Below are 18,129 nucleotides of genomic sequence, written 5' to 3'. Positions count from 1 at the left end.
GGATGGAAGGACGGAGGCTCTTCCATGGGGGAGAGGAAGGGGATGGAGGGAAGTTCTTCCCTGGGGATGGAGGGAAGTTCTTCCATGGACATGGAGGGAGGCTTTCCCATCTCCTCAGGCCACGGTGGCTCACAGGCAGCCAGGGAAGGGGAAACTATGGAGATGCTTCAAGGGGCTCCAGCCAAAAGGAAGGACGAGCAGGACACAAATGCCTGCTTGTTCCTCAGGAGGATGCAGGAACAGCCTGTTCCAGACCCTCGGGAGCTGCAGCAGGGCTCGGAGAGGCTGAATCTGGGTTTGTGTCATCCCCTCACCGTGAGGAAGGCTGCCCACACAGCTGTCAATAACCAGGCCATTGTGATCATTGATTTGCTGCGGAGCAGGGGAGTCAGCTCTGAAATGTTCTGTTTCTCAGCTGACACCCTGAGTTTTGGAGGTGGGTTACTGAGCTGAGAGCGTGGCCAGGAAGATGAGTGGGGCTGTCTAAGAGGGCTCAGCATCAGAACGTGACTCAGTGCCAGCAGGGGATGGGGCTGGAACTTAGGGGGAGAGAGAAACAATAAGGTTAAAACTGGAGCTGGCTGACATTTCAGGAACATGTTTTTTCCAACCAGAACGAATCTGTGTGGAATATGTTTTTGTTGTTGTTGATATTTAACAGTCTTTGACAGGGGAAAAAAAGCTTTTTTATTATTTTTTTAGAAGATATTTCATTTTTGCTGGGCTAGGTACCTCTTTCTCTGCTTGTCACATCCCTTAATAGAGTTCAGGAGAAAAAAACCCAAACACACAAATTAGCCAACCAGGAATCCTGCCTCTTTCCTTTCATATCATCGAGGAAAGCAAAATAACATTTTCCATCAGCTCAGCTATTCCAAATTCCCCGAGTCCCAAATTGTGTGAGACAAGGAGCTGTCTGCTCTGGGAGGAAAAGATTAAATAAATCAGTGAGCTCCAGTTTATGGGTTCAGCTCCAGAGCCAGCCCATACATCCAAATATTCCAGGCTGTCAGCAGTGGCCCAGTGCCCAGCTGGGATCCTTGCACACGTACCCAGAAGCTGCTCCCCGTTTATTTTCAATACCCAGAAGCTGCTCCCCATTTATTTTCAGTGTCCAGAGGCTGCTCCCCATTTATTTGCAGTGTCCAGAGGCTGCTCCCCATTTATTTGCAGTACCCAGAGGCTGCTCCCCGGGCCCTGTCCCACAGGTGTCAGCACCACCTGAGCCATTCCCCCCTCCCTGGGCTGCCACGGGCTTCACACCATTAGTTAATTAATTAATTAATTAATTAGCGCTCATCCATCAGGGCCAGCACCTGGCGTGTGACACCAGATCAAACTCTGCTAATTCCTCCAGCCCTGAACGCTTCAGAGCTATTAATTGGGGGTGTGAGCTGTGTGAAAGGCGTCATAAAAGGGAGCTCTGGAGACACAGATAGGGAAGGACAGACAGATAAATCACAGGCAGACAGCTGCTCATCACGCCTGGCTTGCACTGAGGCACTGAGCCTTGGTTTGGACTGATGCAGAACACCAGCATCCCTATTCATCATGCAGAAAAACATTACTTTTCTTGAGATTTTTTTAAAAATAATAAGTTTCTAGAAAAATTCTGACACCCTGATTTACACCCCACAACAATTCCAGTTATTCCAAGTACAATTGGGCACCGCTTTAACATCCTTGGAGCGATCCTGACCCAAGCTCTAAAAACCTGTTCCAGCACTCATACTATAAAAAAAACGTGTGTAGGAATTTCTTTTGTTCTATTTCAAGGAGGGAGAGAAGGTTTTGTCACTCAGCTGCTGCTGTGGGAGCCTCAGCAGAGAGGAAGCTTTGAGGTGCAGCCAAGCTGCAGGAGCTGTGTAAAACAGAATTCAGCCGGGGGAAAGCAGTCCCTAAACGAGCCCTGACACAGATCAAGGTGTGGCTGTGGCCCGGCTGGGTGGGGGAAAGCAGTCCCTAAATCAGTCCTGGGTGGGGAAAGCAGTCCCTGAATCAATCAGCCCTTACACAGATCAAGGTTGTGAGCCTGGCTGGGTGGGTGAACACACACGCAACACGGGCTGGAAATCACTGGGAACAGAATAAACAGAATAAAGAATTCCTAAACAGAATAAATGATTCCCAAAACAAATATCCCATAGGAGTGAGAGCCTCACTAAATCTGAGCCAGAGCTGGTTGAGCTCAAGGTGAGAATGCACGAAATGCACAAAAAGGAGTTTCCATCAGGAGGGGAGCAGCGCCCCAGGGCTGCCTGAGCCCCTGCCACCACTGCCCATTGTGACCCTCAGAAATCTCCTCTCACTCAGGGTATCTGTGCTGGGAGAGGCCCAGAGCCATTAAACTCCAGATTCTGTGCATTGTTCCATAAATAGCCCGGACACGATGTTCCTCAGCGTTGGAGAAGATTAAACGATAAAGTTCATTGGAAATGATGTTCGGCTGCTTTAATGGTGCCAAGGGTAAGGTGGCATTAAAAGGAGAGGCACAGAGGAGGAGAGGGGGAGCTTTCATCTCTGGAAAGTAATGAAGAGGCCCAAAATAAGATCAAGGTCTGACTGCAAGTGCTTCTGTCAAATTGTATAGGAATATAATGAGTTCTGCACTACCTAATTTCCATATGCAGCTCTATGACATCTCCCCCAAAGCAAAAGTGACAGAATAGTTGAACTTGGCTCAAAAGCTGTTTAATGTAAAGGTTTGAGAGGAAGTAAAATCCAAATGTGCACACTCTGTTTCTTAGAGAAGTTAAAAGGAGAAGGAAAAGTTCCCCTTAGATCCTGTAGCAGTCTGAGCTCTGTTTAACTCTGCAATCTGCTCATCACCTTTCCACCTTCCAGAGCCAACCAAGTCCTTTCCATCCAGGATTTAAATCCAAACCCCAAACAACCAACAGGTGCAGAAAAAAGCAAGAAAATAATACATATACCAGAAACAATATTTCATATTTCTCCTTGAGAACAAAAACCAGATGCAAAGCACTCCACTGGTGACTTTGGAGAGCAGCTTCATCTCAGCCTTAAACACCCAGTGCTGCTCACCTACTGCACCAATCACCAACAACATCCAAACTATTAATTATTGAGGAATTAGCGTGAAAAACGTGGTTAATTACCTTGAGTAGCTGCACTTTCTGCCAGGAAACCTCGTGGTGTGGTTTTAGCAGTAAAGGGAGATGGGACAGAGCCCCTCTCACTTGAGGAGAGGCTGAGGAGGGACTGTGGCCTCACAGGGACAGCTCTGAGGGGGCTGATTAATGTGTGAGCACCCTCAGGTGTGCAGGTCTGGAGAGATCCAAAACACCTGGACATGGGTGGAGACCTCATTAATGGCTAAATACCTTCAGGTGTGCAGGGTTTGGAGATCTCATTAATATATAAATACCTTCAGGTGTGCAGGTTTGGAGAGACTCAAAACACCTGGACATGGGTGGAGACCTCGTTAATGGCTAAATACCTTCAGGTGTGCAGGTTTGGAGATCTCATTAATATATAAATACCTTCAGGTGTGCAGGTTTGGAGAGACTCAAAACACCTGGACATGGGTGGAGATCTCATTAATATTTAAATACCTTCAGGTGTGCAGGGTTTGGAGATCTCATTAACATATAAATACCTTCAGGTGTGCAGGGTGTGGAGAGATTCAAAACACCTGGACATGGGTGGAGACCTCGTTAATGGCTAAATACCCTCAGGTGTGCAGGGTTTGCAGCCCTTGTTAATGGATAAATACCTTCAGGTGTGCAGGTTTGGAGCTACCCAAAAACACCTGAACTTGGGGTGGAGGTGGCTGTAGATCAGGTGACCTTGTTAATCTATAAATACCCTCAAGTGTGCAGGTTTGGAGACCTCATTAATGTATAAATACTCTCAGGTGTGCAGGGTTTGGAGCCCTTGTTGATGGCTAAACACCCTCAGGTGTTCAGAGTTTGGAGGAACCCAAACCCACCTGGACACGGGTGGAGGTGGCTCTGCACAGTCAGACCAGGTGAGCTCTGATTTGAGCCCAGAGGTGCTTTCCAGCCCCATCCTGAGAGTGATGATGCCAAAACAGCTGCAGGGCTCCTGCTCCAGGTCCTGCACTCCCTGCCTGCTCAAGGACAGGAGATCTGGAAAGCTGAAGTTGTCTGGCTGATGTGGAATCATGTCATGGCTTGTAGCTTAATAGTTTTTTATCCCACATAAATCAAGAGTGAGCGTTATCTCCATAAGAACTGGATGAAAATCATTAATAAATAATAATTAGCTGTTTCCTGAGCCTGCCATCTGGTAAGCATTTCTCCCAGCCAGCAGCTCCTGCTCCCTGCACTTCTCCCAGCAGCAACAGGATGAGCTCAGGCTCTTTTCCCCATCCTCTGCCAGTGCAGAGCCCCAGGATGCTGCACCTCCCCACCTGTGCAGGGCTTCACTGCCCTCGTGCTGATCCTGAGCCCCAATTCCTGAGAACCAGCAGAGCCCACAAGTTCCTGAGCCCTGCCTTCCACCCTGCTCTGAGAAACACGTGGGCTCCCAGATAACCAAATTAATCATTCTAACCTGTAAGTGGCTGTCATTAGTATTATTATTTTCATCATATAAATTATCTTCCAGATTAGGTCATATGCATTTTGAGATCCTGTGGTTTCCTAGCAACTCCTCTCCCATCTCCATGCAGACACAGTGTGCCGTTTGCTTTTCCTTTTTTAGCCTCCTGTGCAGGGGTTATTTCAGTAACTGTGAGCTCAGGCCCGGCCCTGGTGACCTTTAGTCTGTCACTTTTGGGGGAAAGATGCAAAGACAGCCATCTCTCCAAAATGATGTTTGCAGCAGGGAACCACAGGCCAGCACCTGCCCGTGCTCAGTGCCCTGTCCTCAGAGCTCTGCAGTACAGGGATGACAGAAACCTGCCCACATGGGGCAGAAACTGGCAGAATTTGGAAGATCTGAAACCCTTCTGTACTGTCAGAGCCCACAGAGACACAGGACAGGCACCCAAAGCCAGGCAGAGCTTGTGCCACCCAGCAGAGACACTCACAGAAAATTCACATTTGCGCTTTCACAGAAAAACCTGAGCTCTTGTTTCAAAGTTGTTTCTAGTCCAATGGAGGAAACTGTCTGGAGGGCCAAACCAATTTTAGGCACCAATTTTAATTAACTTCTCTAGCTGAGTTAATCAAGATATCTACCAAATTTAATCACGATGGGGACCGGAGCTGGGCGCTGAGACAATCCCATCCTTTGTGCAGGAGAGCAGGATTAACTTCTGTCCTGCCCCACTGACATTTTTTAAAATAACAACGTCTGCTCCAAACTACAAAAGCTGTGGGGCTTAATTATTTAGATAGCAAGTGGCCCTGTTTCAAAAGGAAAAGGGAGCAGACCTCAGAACCGTCTCCACTCCACATGGAGTACAGCTATTAATATTTGATCCCCTGCTAGCCTGGAGGCAAAGGGAATAATGTTCATTACAACAGCCTGAGACTGAATCCACGTTAACAACTGACTGAACTGGAGATGAGGATGAACCTTCCTGTTACAGGTGAGGTGAGTGGGCACTGGCAATTCCTCCAGCAGAGGAGCTGATGTTTTATCTGGCACAGAGAGAAGTGGGAACCTTGTGATGGTGCTGACCATGAGAGCAGCCCTGGAAAAACCAGCACTGCACCCAAAATCCACTCCTGATTAGGAGAGAGGGATCCCTGTGACATGTAAGGAACAGACACACAAAGGCACATGCTTGTGTTTAGAAGGAACCATTCAATGGCAATGTAATGATCAGGACAGAGGGACAATGCCATGGAAATGGAAATATTGCTCAGTCCCTTATCCCAGCTCTCTCCCACGGCTGCAGTCCCATGGATCCTGTGCCAGGTCACAGCCTAAGGCCAGTCCTTAGGCCAGTCCTTTTCCAGGGCCTGGAGCAGCTCAGCAGCTTGGGAAAGGTTCACAAAAAGTGAAGATCCCGTTCATTTCTCATTGTGCTCTCAGTCTGTGCCTTGCCCCTGTCCCAGGCAGCTCCTTGGCCCGGCACAGAGACCTCACTGATCTCACACTGATCAGGAGGCTCAGCACTAAAATGGGACAAGGAAATCTAGGTGAGGTATAGCAAACAAAGCCAATTTCAGGTGTCCCCGTTTTGGGGGGTCAAAAGAAGACCTATTTCTCAGCCTGGTCAGAGTCTGTGTCACCCAATTAAAGCTGCCAACTTTACCCACGGGTGTCTCTGCCTGAGGAATTGTCTGCAGGGGCACCACAGGGGCGTGAGGTTAAACAAATACTGCAGACATTGCCAGCACTGAGGGCCAGAGTGGCTCACACCTGGACAGGGACAGAGCTCTGAAATGGCTCCACTCTCTGGACCCACTGCAGATTTTTGCCTCCTGCTTTCCTCTTCCTACAGCGTTTACCCATTAGCACCTCTAATTAGAGGGGAAAATCACGAGCTCCATGTTATTTAAGGGATTATGCAGCATTTTAAACTACAGCACAATGTAATTATTTTTTAATAGCTGCAGCTATTTAATGTATTTACTTTTAATGGCATTTGAGTCATAAATTAACAGTAGAAAAGAAAAAAGGCAAATCACTCTACAGAGAAGCAGGCAGCCATTGAAAGAAAAAATGAAAATGCTAAATGGAATTATCTAAAAGGAAGAGGTAAGGTCTGGTTTTTCTTGTAGCCATTTTTTTGGAGTGCTTTTATCACCTGTGCTGTCCCCCTGGAGGTGTGTATTTTTGGACAGTTATTTTATCAGATGCCACAGCTGATGGAGCAGCAGTGCCACTGCAGGGCTCTGTGTCCCTGTGCTGCTGCAGCCCCAGCAGAGCAGGGGACAAGGACAGGGCTGGGACACACTGAGAGGTTTGGAGGGGCTGGGGCGGGGGGTGATGTGATAAACGGAGGCAAAGCCCTAACCCCAGCGTCCTCCAGCCCTAAGCCCACTGTCCCTGACCCCACAGTCCCTGACCCCGTGTCCCTGTCCCTAATGCCCCAATCTCTGTCCCTGTGTCCCTGACACCCCAATCTCTGTCCCTGACCCCGTGTCCCTGTCCCTAACGCCCCAGTCTCTGTCCCTGTGTCCCTAACGCCCCAATCTCTGTCCCTGTGTCCCTACCCTGTGTCCCTGTCCCTAACTCCCCAATCTCTGTCCCTGTGTCCCTGACCCCACAGTCACTGTCCCTGACCCCGTGTCCCTGTCCCTAACGCCCCAGTCTCTGTCCCTGTGTCCCTAACACCCCAATCTCTGTCCCTGTGTCCCTACCCCGTGTCCCTGTCCCTAACTCCCCAATCTCTGTCCCTGTGTCCCTAATGCCCCAATCTCTGTCCCTGTGTCCCTGACCCCACAGTCACTGTCCCTAACCCCGTGTCCCTGTCCCTAACGCCCCAGTCTCTGTCCCTGTGTCCCTACCCCGTGTCCCTGTCCCTAATGCCCCAATCTCTGTCCCTGTGTCCCTGACCCCACAGTCACTGTCCCTAACCCCGTGTCCCTGTCCCTAACGCCCCAGTCTCTGTCCCTGTGTCCCCACAGAAGGCGCGCCTGGCGCGGATCCGCGTGGCCAAGACGGGCAGCTCCAACGCCTACCTGCACAGCAAGCGCAACGGGCTGCTCAACGAGGCCCTCGAGCTGCCGGTGAGTGACCAGGACCTGGCCCTGCTGCTGCTGCTGCTGGCCCTGCTCCTGAGCCTGCTCCTGTCCCTCCCTGGCTCCCAGCTCCCCCTTGTCCCCAGCCTGGCAGTGGGGTCACGCATGGGGACACGCTTGGCATCGCACACAGAGGTCACACATGGGGACACACTTGGTGTCACACACAGAGGTCACACATGGGGACACACGCGGGCTCCCATGCAGGGTCACACACACAGGGTCACACACACAGGGTCACACACTCAGGGTCACACTCTGTGTCCCACTCGGGGTGCAGGCACATCTGGAGCCCAGCTGCTGCACCACAGGGCAGAAAAGGCTCCCCGAGCTCCTGGCTGAGCTGGGACAGGAGCTGGGATGGGAGATGGGACAGGAGAGGGATGGGAGATGGGACAGGAGAGGGATGGGAGATAGGACAGGAGCTGCCCTGCAGGCAGAGCAGGTTCTTTCTCAGCTCCCTCTGCTCTGTGCCAGAGCTGCTGGGGCTGGGCTGGGTCACACTGCCCTCTATAGAAACACCCCTGCCCTCTATGGAAACCCCCCTGCCATCACCATAAACACCCTGTGCCCTCTATAGAACACCCTGTGCCCTCTATAGAAACACTCCCTGCCCTCACTATAAACCCCCCTGCCCTCCCTGTCTCCCTCAGCAGGCTGCTGTGCCCTCTCTGCCCATCCCCAGCCGGACAGGGAGATGTTCCCTGGCTCCTGGCTCGGGCTGCCTGTGCTGGGTTTATTTTTAAAGGCCTCCAGAGGCCTCTGGCTGCTCAGGAAAGTTTTTAAGCGCTGATATTGCTCAGCAGAAGCAGCAGACATGAGAGGAGGTGATTACATTAAGCCTGATCAACACCAGAGCAGGTATTAGCACATTTCATGGATTCCATTTCCAATAAATCAGCCTGTCGTGCACGTGGGGAGCAGAGACACAGAGAGATGAAGGATGATTGACCCCCAGAGCCAGCCAGGATGCATCTGTGCAGCCTCACTTGGGATCCAGTCCTGGATTTCCTCTCCCTGCCTTGGGAGGAGCAGCAGGGCTGGGACAGGAGCAGGATGAGTTCCCTGAGGAGCTGGGGGTCCCAGGGGTCCCCAGGGGTCCCCAGCCCCGAGCCCCCAGCAGAGGGAATGGCAAAGGAAGGAAAGGATCCATCCAAGGACAGCAGCAGAAGGAGATCAGCTCCCGGAGGCTCGTGCTCCACAAACGTGTGGATTTGTGGCATTTGCCATCCAGACACCAAGTGCTCAGACTGTTTTCTTCTCGTTTAGAGGGTTTTTTTTAGTGGGCTTTATGTCAGAAGTGCTCGAGGGATGGTGAGATCCTTCCCATGGAAGCAGCCTACATATCCTCTTAGCACTAATCTCCTTGTAGAGCTGAAATTCCCTTTTAGCTGCAGTGCCAGGAGGTGAATGCCCAGGAACAGCAGGCTGGCAGCTCTGGGGCCTTTCTCAAGCCCCAGATAAGGCTGGGCAGGGCCAGTGCAGCCCTGGGCCAGCTCACCAGGGCCCACTGGTGAGCACTAACATTGAGGTAAAAAGGAAGAATTTTGGGTGTCAGAGCTGACGCCACAGCGTGCTGCAGCTTCCCTGAATGCCTTCCAAGAGCAAACCGAATGGTGGCTGGCACCAAAGCCTTGCCAACCTGGCGTCCCTGCTCAGGGAGCTCAGCTCTCCTCACTGCAGCCAAACTCCTCTGCTGCAGACCCAGATTCTGTTTTTCTGCAGCAGCCCAGGGTGCAGGGCCCAGCTCTGAGGGTCCCTTCCCTCAGCCCTGCTCCCAAAACCCCAAATGCCTGGGAGCTGGCCCAGCCCTGGCCAGCAGCTCTGCACATCTGGGGCCATTTCCCACCCGGGCTGCCCTGGGGCTCCTGCTCAGGAGGAGGATGAGGAGGGAGAGGCGGCATCTCCTGAGCCTCAGCCACCTCCTGGCACTGCCACCCCCGAGCCTGCTGGGGGAGATGGAACAGGAAAGCCTTATCAATATGATTGCCTGGCAAAAGATTTTGGGAATATGGAAACTATAAGCGAGATTGAAATGAAAGCAAGCTTTGAGATCCCTCAGTTACTGAACAACTGGAAAACAATGGTGTGGCCACTGAAGGTGATCCCCTTGTGATGGAACAACACCCTCTGCTTGCAGACAGGCCCAAGGGTCAGAGCAGACCCTGCAGCTTGGCAGAAGGGGCCAAAGAGGAGTTTGTAGGGTTTGAAATGTAACACAGTCTGGTGATGTAGTGATTCTTATAGGCTGTATGGAAATGCTGCAGGATTTGTGTTTTGTACTAGATTGGTTAGTGAGAATCAGAATATTCAACACAGAAGATGATTTATTGTTTTGGAACGGGAACCTTGCTCTCTTACCCCTTCTACTCTCTTATCCCTTTTGCTCTCTCACCCTCTCATCCTCTCTCCCCCTCTCTTCTCTCAAGCCTGCTCTCTTGGCTTTCAGGCCCCATTTTGATTTCCTCTCAGGCAAATCCTCATATAAAGAATAGTGTTTGCAATATGTGCTCTTCCTCCCTCTGCTCCCAGAGCTCTAGTGCAGCATCATCTCAGCTTTAGGGCTCCCGAGGAGCTCCCTGGGGAAGGTTCCAGGCAGGCTCCAGTGCAGTCAGACATCCCAGCAGGAGCCAGCAGGGCCTGCTGGAGCTGTTACCTCATCGGTAGCATTGGTAATAAGAAAAACTGAACTCATTTATTTTTTTTTTTTAGGCCACTTCTAAAAATACATCTGGGAATGTTCATCTTCCAAAACAACAGCCACAAAAAATCCATAACCTGCCCTAAGCTGCGTTCCCACAGGAGTCTGTTAATTCTGTGTTCAGGAAGGCAGATTCCTCAGTGTGCCACTCCAGCTGTGCTCTGGCTCTGGCACACTCGGCTATTCCTGCACCTGGGGACCAGAGCACCAGCTGGGAGTGGCACCCAGGGCAGGGCAGCAGTGGGCACAGCATTGAGCAGTATTGAACGGAATTGAGCAGTAGTGATCGGTATTGAACAGTATTGAACAGTACTGAACAGTATTGAACAGTATTTAGCAGTATTGATCACTATTGAACAGTACTGAACAGTACTGAACAGTATTGAACAGCATTGAGCAGTATTGAACAGTATTTAGCAGTATTGATCAGTATAGAACAGTATTGAACAGTATTGAACAGTACTGAGCAGTATTGAACAGTATGGAGCAGTATTGAACAGTATTGAACAGTATGGAGCAGTATTGAACAGTATTGAACAGTATGGAGCAGTATTGAACAGTACTGAGCAGTATTGAAGAGTACGGAGCAGTATTGAACAGTATTTAGCAGTATTGATCACTATTGAACAGTACTGAACAGTACTGAACAATATTGAAAAGTATTGAACAGTATGGAGCAGTATTGAACAGTACTGAGCAGTATTGAGCAGTACTGAACAGTATGGAGCAGTATGGAGCAGTATTGAACAGTATGGAGCAGTACTGAACAGTATGGAGCAGTATTGAACAGTATTTACAATATTTCACGGTATTTCACAGTGTTTAATGCTGGGCTGCGTTTAACTGCAATGCTTTCACCAGGGCTGAACTGGATCCCCTCGAGGGCCACAAGCAATGTCCTGGCAGGCCCTGGCAATGTCCTGGCAGGATGTTCTGCCCCCGTTTCCTCTCCTGAGCAGCAATTCAAGCCATGCACGTTGATATTTCCTCTCAGATTTAGGCACTGCAGACACCCCACACCCCCTGCCTGTGCTTTGCGCACCCCTTTCCCTTTGTGGACAAGGGAAATCATCAATAAAACCCTGAGCCATCCTGGGAGCTGGCAGCGCTGGAATCCTCCTCAGCCCCGCGCCAGCCCCGCAGGCTCGGGCTGCTCTCCTGCATTTTCACCTGTTGGGGTTTTGTTCCCTCCTCTTTCCGCGGCTGCTCAGGGATCCACCGAGGAGGAGCAGCACATGACCAAAGGCACCTCCTTAATCGAGAGCCAACACCACCATCTGCTGCACTGCCTGGAAAAAACAACGGTGAGTGCGGGCACGGGGCACAGCCCTGCAGGGCTGGGGGGGCTGCGCCGGGGGCGCTGAGGGACCCCCGAACATCCCCTGGGGCTGGGATCCACCCTGGGCACCCCTGGCACATCCCTGTGGGGCTGGGATCCACCCTGGCACATCCCCGTGGGGCTGGTACCCATCCTGGGCTCCCCAGAGCATCCACTGGCACATCCCCGTGGGGCTGGTACCCATCCTGGGCTCCCCTGGCACATCCCCTGGGGCTGACATCCACCCTGGGTACCCCTGGCACATCCCTGTGGGGCTGGTACCAACTCTGGGGACCCCTGGCACATCCCCTGGGGCTGGCACCCACCCTGGGCTCCCCAGAACACTCTGCAGTGGGTGAAAGGCACTTTTACCTCATTGTCTGTGCAATGAGAGCAGGAATTCCTGTGCAGAGGGACAAAGATGGGATGGGATGGGATCACCTGCTGCCCTCAGTCCCTCCCTGCACAGAGCCAGCAGCAGCTTCCCGGCCTCTGAGCACACATGGATGTCAGCCAGGGCTCAGGGAGATGTCAGAACAAGAAATTTCATTTTTTCAGTGCTCCTGAGAGACCCAGGTGCATTTCCACACATCCCACAGCCCTCAGTGGGGCTGAGCAGCACCAGAGCAGCTCTGCTGCCTGGGAGAAAGGTGATGCTGGTGCTGCTGGGACCCCCGGGCACAGCCTGGCACCCCTGCCCAGGGCTGGGAAACAGAACCTTCAGCCCTGGCATGGCCCAGAGAGGGTGAGCCTGTCCCAGGGTTTAAGGCTGCCCACAGCTTTGCTCATCTCTGGCTGCAGCTGATTTATTCTGGGAAAATGAACCTTTAGCCCTGGGATAGCCCAGAGAGGGTGAGCCTGTCCCAGGCTGTAAAGGCTGCACACAGCTCTGCTCATGTCTGGCTGCAGCTGATTTATCCCACAGCCAGTTTTACAGCATGACTGTTCTGTTTGCATCCTGCAAGGTGTTGGGAGTGAGAGTTTTATTTTGCATTAATGACTAATTGTGTGTGCAGAAGTCTCTGGGAACATTTCAGATATTTGTTTGATACAGATGTTTTGCTTCCAGGTTTATAGAAAAGGTTCTGCAGTAAAGGAGCACATTAGCTGTACCATGATTCATTCTAGGGAGAATGGAGAGAGGTTAACATTTGAAATATTCATGCCTTTTCCTATCTGCATCCATCACCGAGGGTGCTTTTGATTTCTGCCTCGCAAGGGTTTCTTTTAGACAAATCACCTTCACTTCCATAGTTTGGCTGGTGCTGGAAAAGCAGCACTTGGGCCTCAGAGAGACACGGGAGGAAGCTGAGGAATAATTACAGGAGCTCTGAGGGTCCCAGGGCAAGGGCAGGAACTGATTCCTCCTGTGTCAATGGCTCCTGAATCTGTTTTACACAGCTCATGCTTTATTTCAATGTTACATTACCAGCAGATATTTCACAACCTGACTCTTCAGTTTCAAACTCTCTGCCCAAACCCTTCAGAACTGTGCCCACATTTCACAGCCCCACTTTGAGCAGAGGGGCTGCAGCAGAAGGAGCTGAAATTCTGACCTGTGCAGGGGCAGGTGAGCATCACTGAAGGAACCAAAATGTGCCCTAATTAGTGCTGTGGTGCCCTAATTAGTGGGTGTGGTACCACAATAGACACAATAGACAATGAGTGGCAGGGACTGAAAATGTTCCAAATTTTCAGCAAACAACGGCAATAACAGTGAGGCTTGAATCTGGATTAAAGCTCAGAAGGAGAATCTGCACAAAGGGGGTTTTCCCTCATGCTTTTCAGCCAGTTATTGCCATGGTGCAGCACCAAATCAGAGAGCAGGTTTGGATCCTGCTCTGGAATTATCAGGCCAGAAGGTTCAATGGGTTTGTGTGCAGATCCTGTACTCCACATAATCTATTAGAACACTGTGCAACAGGAAATTTGAATTGCAGTAAAAGCATTTTTAAACACTGAAGAGTCATTTTGTGAGTGAGTTGCAGGAATGGAATGAGGAATGTACCATGGTTGCAAGCTTGTTTCAATGGGCAATTCACCCTTCTGAAGGCAGGCAGAGGATGCTCAGAGTCCATTATTTATTGGCCTGGTGTCTGGGCTGCTGCTGGCACACACTTCCAGCTGAGTGGCTGTGAGTGGCCCCAGATCTGCTGTGTCAGATGACAAAGTGACCCTGGAGTGCTTGGAGCTGCCACCACAGAGATTACTCTGTCATATTCCCACAGCAGACCGAGCTGGTTCAGACAAAGGGAGGTTTTTCTCTCCCATTCCAGCTCCGGACATTCACATGCTGTGTTTTCTCCGAGTGCTGAGTGCCCTGAGCCCAGCCCTTCAACCCAAACCCTTCTTCTGTGCTTTCACAGAGCTTGATCAAACCCCGCTGGTGACACAACAGCAGAACAATCCCAGCCTGTGCTCTGCGCATCAGAGCTGGAACCTTGTTTGCCTTTGGCTCCCAAAGGACCACAGCAATAAAGCTGCTCTGGTTCTGCTCTGTTCCCATGGACAGAGCCCTCAAAAGCTGAATTGGCAGAAGGGTTCTGGCTGAGGGGCCTGAGAGGAGGTTCTGTTGCCCATTCAAACCTGAGCAGGAATGCTGAGGCCAGAGGTGCAGTGCTGGGACTGAACTTGTGGATGCTGGAATGGACAATGAACTGTGTTTCTATCTTCTGTTGGCATGTTGTCCCGTAGGGATTGTCCTATCTTGTGGATGATCCCCTGTTATCTGTACGAACTTCCACCATCAAGGTATTTACTCTGTTTTCTCTGTGGTCTCTGTGACGTGTCTGGACGGTGTTTGCTTCCTTCTCCTCGTGCTCCTGTCCTGGGGTTTGTGCACGTGGCTCCCTTTGGCTTTCCCGTGCTCCTGTTCCCTGTGGGATTGTGACTTGTCCCAGTGGGATCTGGTGGCTGCCCTCAGCATGGTTGCTTTTGTCTCCCATCGTTTCTGCAGCCGACAGGGACTGGACGAGGTCTGTTCCCTCCACCTGGGTGTTCTCAGCCACACATGGCAGTTCTTTCTTTCAGGATTTCTGGTTCCTTACCACAAAAGCTCTTTATAGATTCAGCTTCCTGAGTTTCCTTCCCTCCCTTCACTGCAGTGTTTATTGCCCCCAGCTCATGCGCTGCAGGGATGCTTTGAACCCACCACCCAATGCAAGCATTAAGTGCTCTGGCCAGGTGAAATAAAATACAGTCCTGCCCCCAGGCATGAAGAAGAGGAGCATCAGCTCCTTTTGGCTTTCATAACCACGTGGCACTCCAGACTTTTTGAGGCCGTTCTGGAATGCAGTGAAAGACGAAGAGAAATCCAAACCCCACGGAGGCTGTGTGAGCAGCAATGGCCTCACGCCTTTCTCACTGGCACAGCTCCTCTCATTTCCCTGCTGGCAGAGAGGGCAGGGCAGGGCAGATCCTCTCCTTGGGGAGTGCCCAACGCGGCCCTGGCAGCAGTGCCCTGCCCAGCGCAGCCCTTGCGGCACCTCGAGCATCTCCCCGAGCAGGGCAGGGCCGCCACCCGCCAGTGACAGCTCCGCTCTCCCCGCAGAACCACGAGTTCATCGACGAGCAGCTGTTCGAGCAGAACTGCATGGAGAGCTCCCTGCAGAACTACCCCTCGTCCCGCAGCCCGTCCGTGTCCAGCCAGGCGGGGCTGGGCGCGTCCTGCTGCTCCCGGCGGCACAAGCGCAGCGCGGCGCTGCCCAACTGCAGCGTGCCCGCCACCCGGCTGCGCAGCATGCAGGAGCTGAGCACCATCCACATCCCGGGCAGCGAGCAGCCCTCCCTCACCGCCAGGTACCGCGGCACGGCGGGGGTGTGCCCAGGGTGGGGCTGGCAGGGTGGCAGGGCTGTGCCCAGCTGTGCCCGGCTGCGGAGCATGCGGGAGCCGAGCGCCATCCACATCCCGGGCAGCGAGCAGCCCTCCCTCACCGCCAGGTACGGAACTGTGCCCGGGCTGTGCCCAGGGTGGGGCTGGCAGGGCTGGCAGGGCTGGTAGGACTTTGCCCAGCTGTGCCCAGCTGTAGGGCTGGAAAGACCATGCCCAGCTGTGCCCAGCTGTGGGGCTGGCAGGGCTGACAGGCCGTACCCAGCTATACCCAGCTGTGCCCAGCTGCGGGGCTGGCAGGACTTTACCCAGCTGTGCCCAGCTGTGCCCAGCTGCAGGGCTGGCAGGACTTTACCCAGCTGTGCCCAGCTGTAGGGCTAGCAGGGCTGACAGGCCGTACCCAGCTGTGCCCAGCTGCAGGGCTGACAGGCTGTACCCAGCTGTGCCCAGCTGCAGGGCTGGCAGGACTGTGCCCAGCTGTGCCCAGCTGTGGGGCTGTTCTCCAGCCAGGGGCAGGGGCTGGTGGCAGCCTGTTTGTCTCCCCCCCAGTGCTGGCCCAAGGGAGGTGGCTCCTGGCTGTCCTGGCAAGGAAGGAGCAGGTGAAAGCTGCCCCAGGCCCCAGGGCAGCCTGGAGGGTGGATGGCAGCAAAGGTTCTGCCCCCAGAGGACACTTGGCAAAACCATCGGGCCAGCAGCTCTGTCAGCCACAGCTCTTGGAGGGCTGAGGTGGTCCCACGGGACGCTCCACTGATTTCCACTGTCCAAAACCCAAAATTGCCACTCCAAACATCACTGGGAAGCAAATAAGAGGAATTTCACAATGGTGCCTTAGTAGCTGTGACCTAAAAAGCTATAAAGCACACAGGTGAAGTGCCCCTTAATAGAAAATGGTTAAAATTTCATTTTTTACATAAATTGCTGAAGAAGAATCATTTATTCACCATATAATTCCTGCAAATATTAAATTACTTTCTAAATCCCCCTCAGCCCATTAAGTTTTTTGTGCACCAGGGCTGATTTTGAATGTCCCATTCCTCTTCTCCCCTCTCCTATCAAAGGGACATACAAACCCAAACAAAGCTGCCTTCAGGGCAGCAAGTGATTACTTGGTGCCAGGAGGGCATTTCAGAGCATGAATTATGAATGAGTAAGCACAAAACAAGCCTCCAGCTATTCCAGTTTCAATATGACAATATTTTAAACCAGCACCTGAAGCAGTAATTCAGAGGAATGTCAACTGTTCTGGCTGCTAAATCAGATGCTGGTGATATTTTAAATGTCAACATTTATTTCACTTGCTTACCAAACTGGGCAGGGATGGAGAGAGAAAAAAAAGCTTTTCAGTTATTTTTTGTGTGGAATGTGACCAGCTGGGAGTGCTGGTTACCACTGGCACAGCACCCAGGCCCTGGGGCTGCCCCACTAGGGGCATTGGGGTGGGATCTGTCCCTGGATGTTTGGGGGATCAGAAACCATCCCCGGGTGAGTCACTCGAGGGAACAGCAGCAGCTCCCGACTGGGAGCTTTCCATGCTGAAAGGACAGGCCTTGTGTGGAAAATGAACACGTTGGGCTGCTAATAGCAGACTCCTGCAGCTGTGCAGATGCACAGAAATCAACCTATCATTTTCCCCCTGTAATTAATTATAGGATGCAATTGATGCAGATCTAATAAGAATGCTCCCAGCTGTCACATCCTTGAAACTACTGCAGAGAGAAATAAAATAGAAAGGATCAAGGGACGGTGAATATGAAAGAGGTATTTGAAATGCAAGAAAGGCAACATCTTTCTCAGAAAGAACTACCTGTGCTCTGAAAAGATGCACTACCCAGGCCAGTGTATTTAGATGTCCTTTTAAATAAACTAGAATTATGCAAGAAGGAAATGGAAACGGAGCAATTTGCCCTGTGAGGAGCTGTCTCCTAACCAGGGGGAACATTACCAGAGCTCGGTGTAATCTGTGTAGACATAAATGGTGCCTTGCAGGAAAGGGGGGAGGTTTAAATGGAGCCTTTGAATATTTCAGCTGAATAAGATCCTGATTAAGAACCACGACCGTGCCCATCCTTCCTAGTGCCTCATTTTGAGGACCAAGCCAAGCGCTAAATTTGTTTTGCAGCCGCTCCAGCCTCAACATGAAGTCGGACGACGGGCTGCGGCCGAACTGCAAGGCGGGGCAGATCACCACGGCCATCATCAGCATCCCCACGCCGCCCGCGCTGACGCCCGAGGGCGAGAGCAGGCCCGGCCCGGGCAGCCCCGGGCCCGCCACGAACGTTCCCAACATCGTCAAGGTCTCGGCCTTGTGAGCCCGGCCCGGCGCTGCAGCGGCGGAGCCCCCGAGCTCTGCGTTCCGCCGGGCACCGGGCGCCAAGCGCCGGGCAGGACCAGGCACTGGGCACCGGGCAGAGCTGGGCACCGAGCGCCGGGTAGGACCGGGCACCGAGCGCCGGGTAGGACCGGGCACCGAGCAGGACTGGGCACCGAGCAGGACCGGGCACCGGGCACTGGGCAGGACCGGGCACTGGGCACTGGGAAGGACTGGGCACCGGGCAGAAGCAGGCACTGGGCAGAGCTGGGCACCAGACAGAACTGGGCACTGGGCACAGAGGAAGGGCTGCAGCAGGAGCAGAGAGCTGCGGGCAGAGCCAGCTGT

The 18,129-nt window shown here is 52.4% G+C and overlaps 1 protein-coding gene across 3 annotated transcripts in view; it reads left to right on the top strand.

Moving 5' to 3' along the window:
- The window catches only part of KCND3 (potassium voltage-gated channel subfamily D member 3), an 86,900-nt gene extending 69,003 nt beyond the window's left edge, over positions 1 to 17,897 (top strand). For 2 of the 3 annotated variants that reach the window (XM_063178244.1, XM_063178243.1), the window contains exons 4-8: positions 7,512 to 7,613; positions 11,538 to 11,630; positions 14,339 to 14,395; positions 15,195 to 15,442; positions 17,593 to 17,897. In XM_063178244.1, the coding sequence (XP_063034314.1) occupies positions 7,512 to 7,613; positions 11,538 to 11,630; positions 14,339 to 14,395; positions 15,195 to 15,442; positions 17,593 to 17,782 (690 nt within the window). In that variant the 3' untranslated portion in view covers positions 17,783 to 17,897. The remainder of the gene's footprint in view (positions 1 to 7,511; positions 7,614 to 11,537; positions 11,631 to 14,338; positions 14,396 to 15,194; positions 15,443 to 17,592) is intronic. The other variant, XM_063178245.1, reaches the window with a different exon arrangement.
- Positions 17,898 to 18,129: the final 232 nt, after the last annotated feature.

This window comes from Melospiza melodia, chromosome 28 (assembly GCF_035770615.1).
Source record: "Melospiza melodia melodia isolate bMelMel2 chromosome 28, bMelMel2.pri, whole genome shotgun sequence".
Lineage (NCBI taxonomy): Eukaryota > Metazoa > Chordata > Aves > Passeriformes > Passerellidae > Melospiza > Melospiza melodia.
Note: the sequence above shows the minus strand (reverse complement) of the source record. Positions and strands in the feature narration are given on the sequence as shown.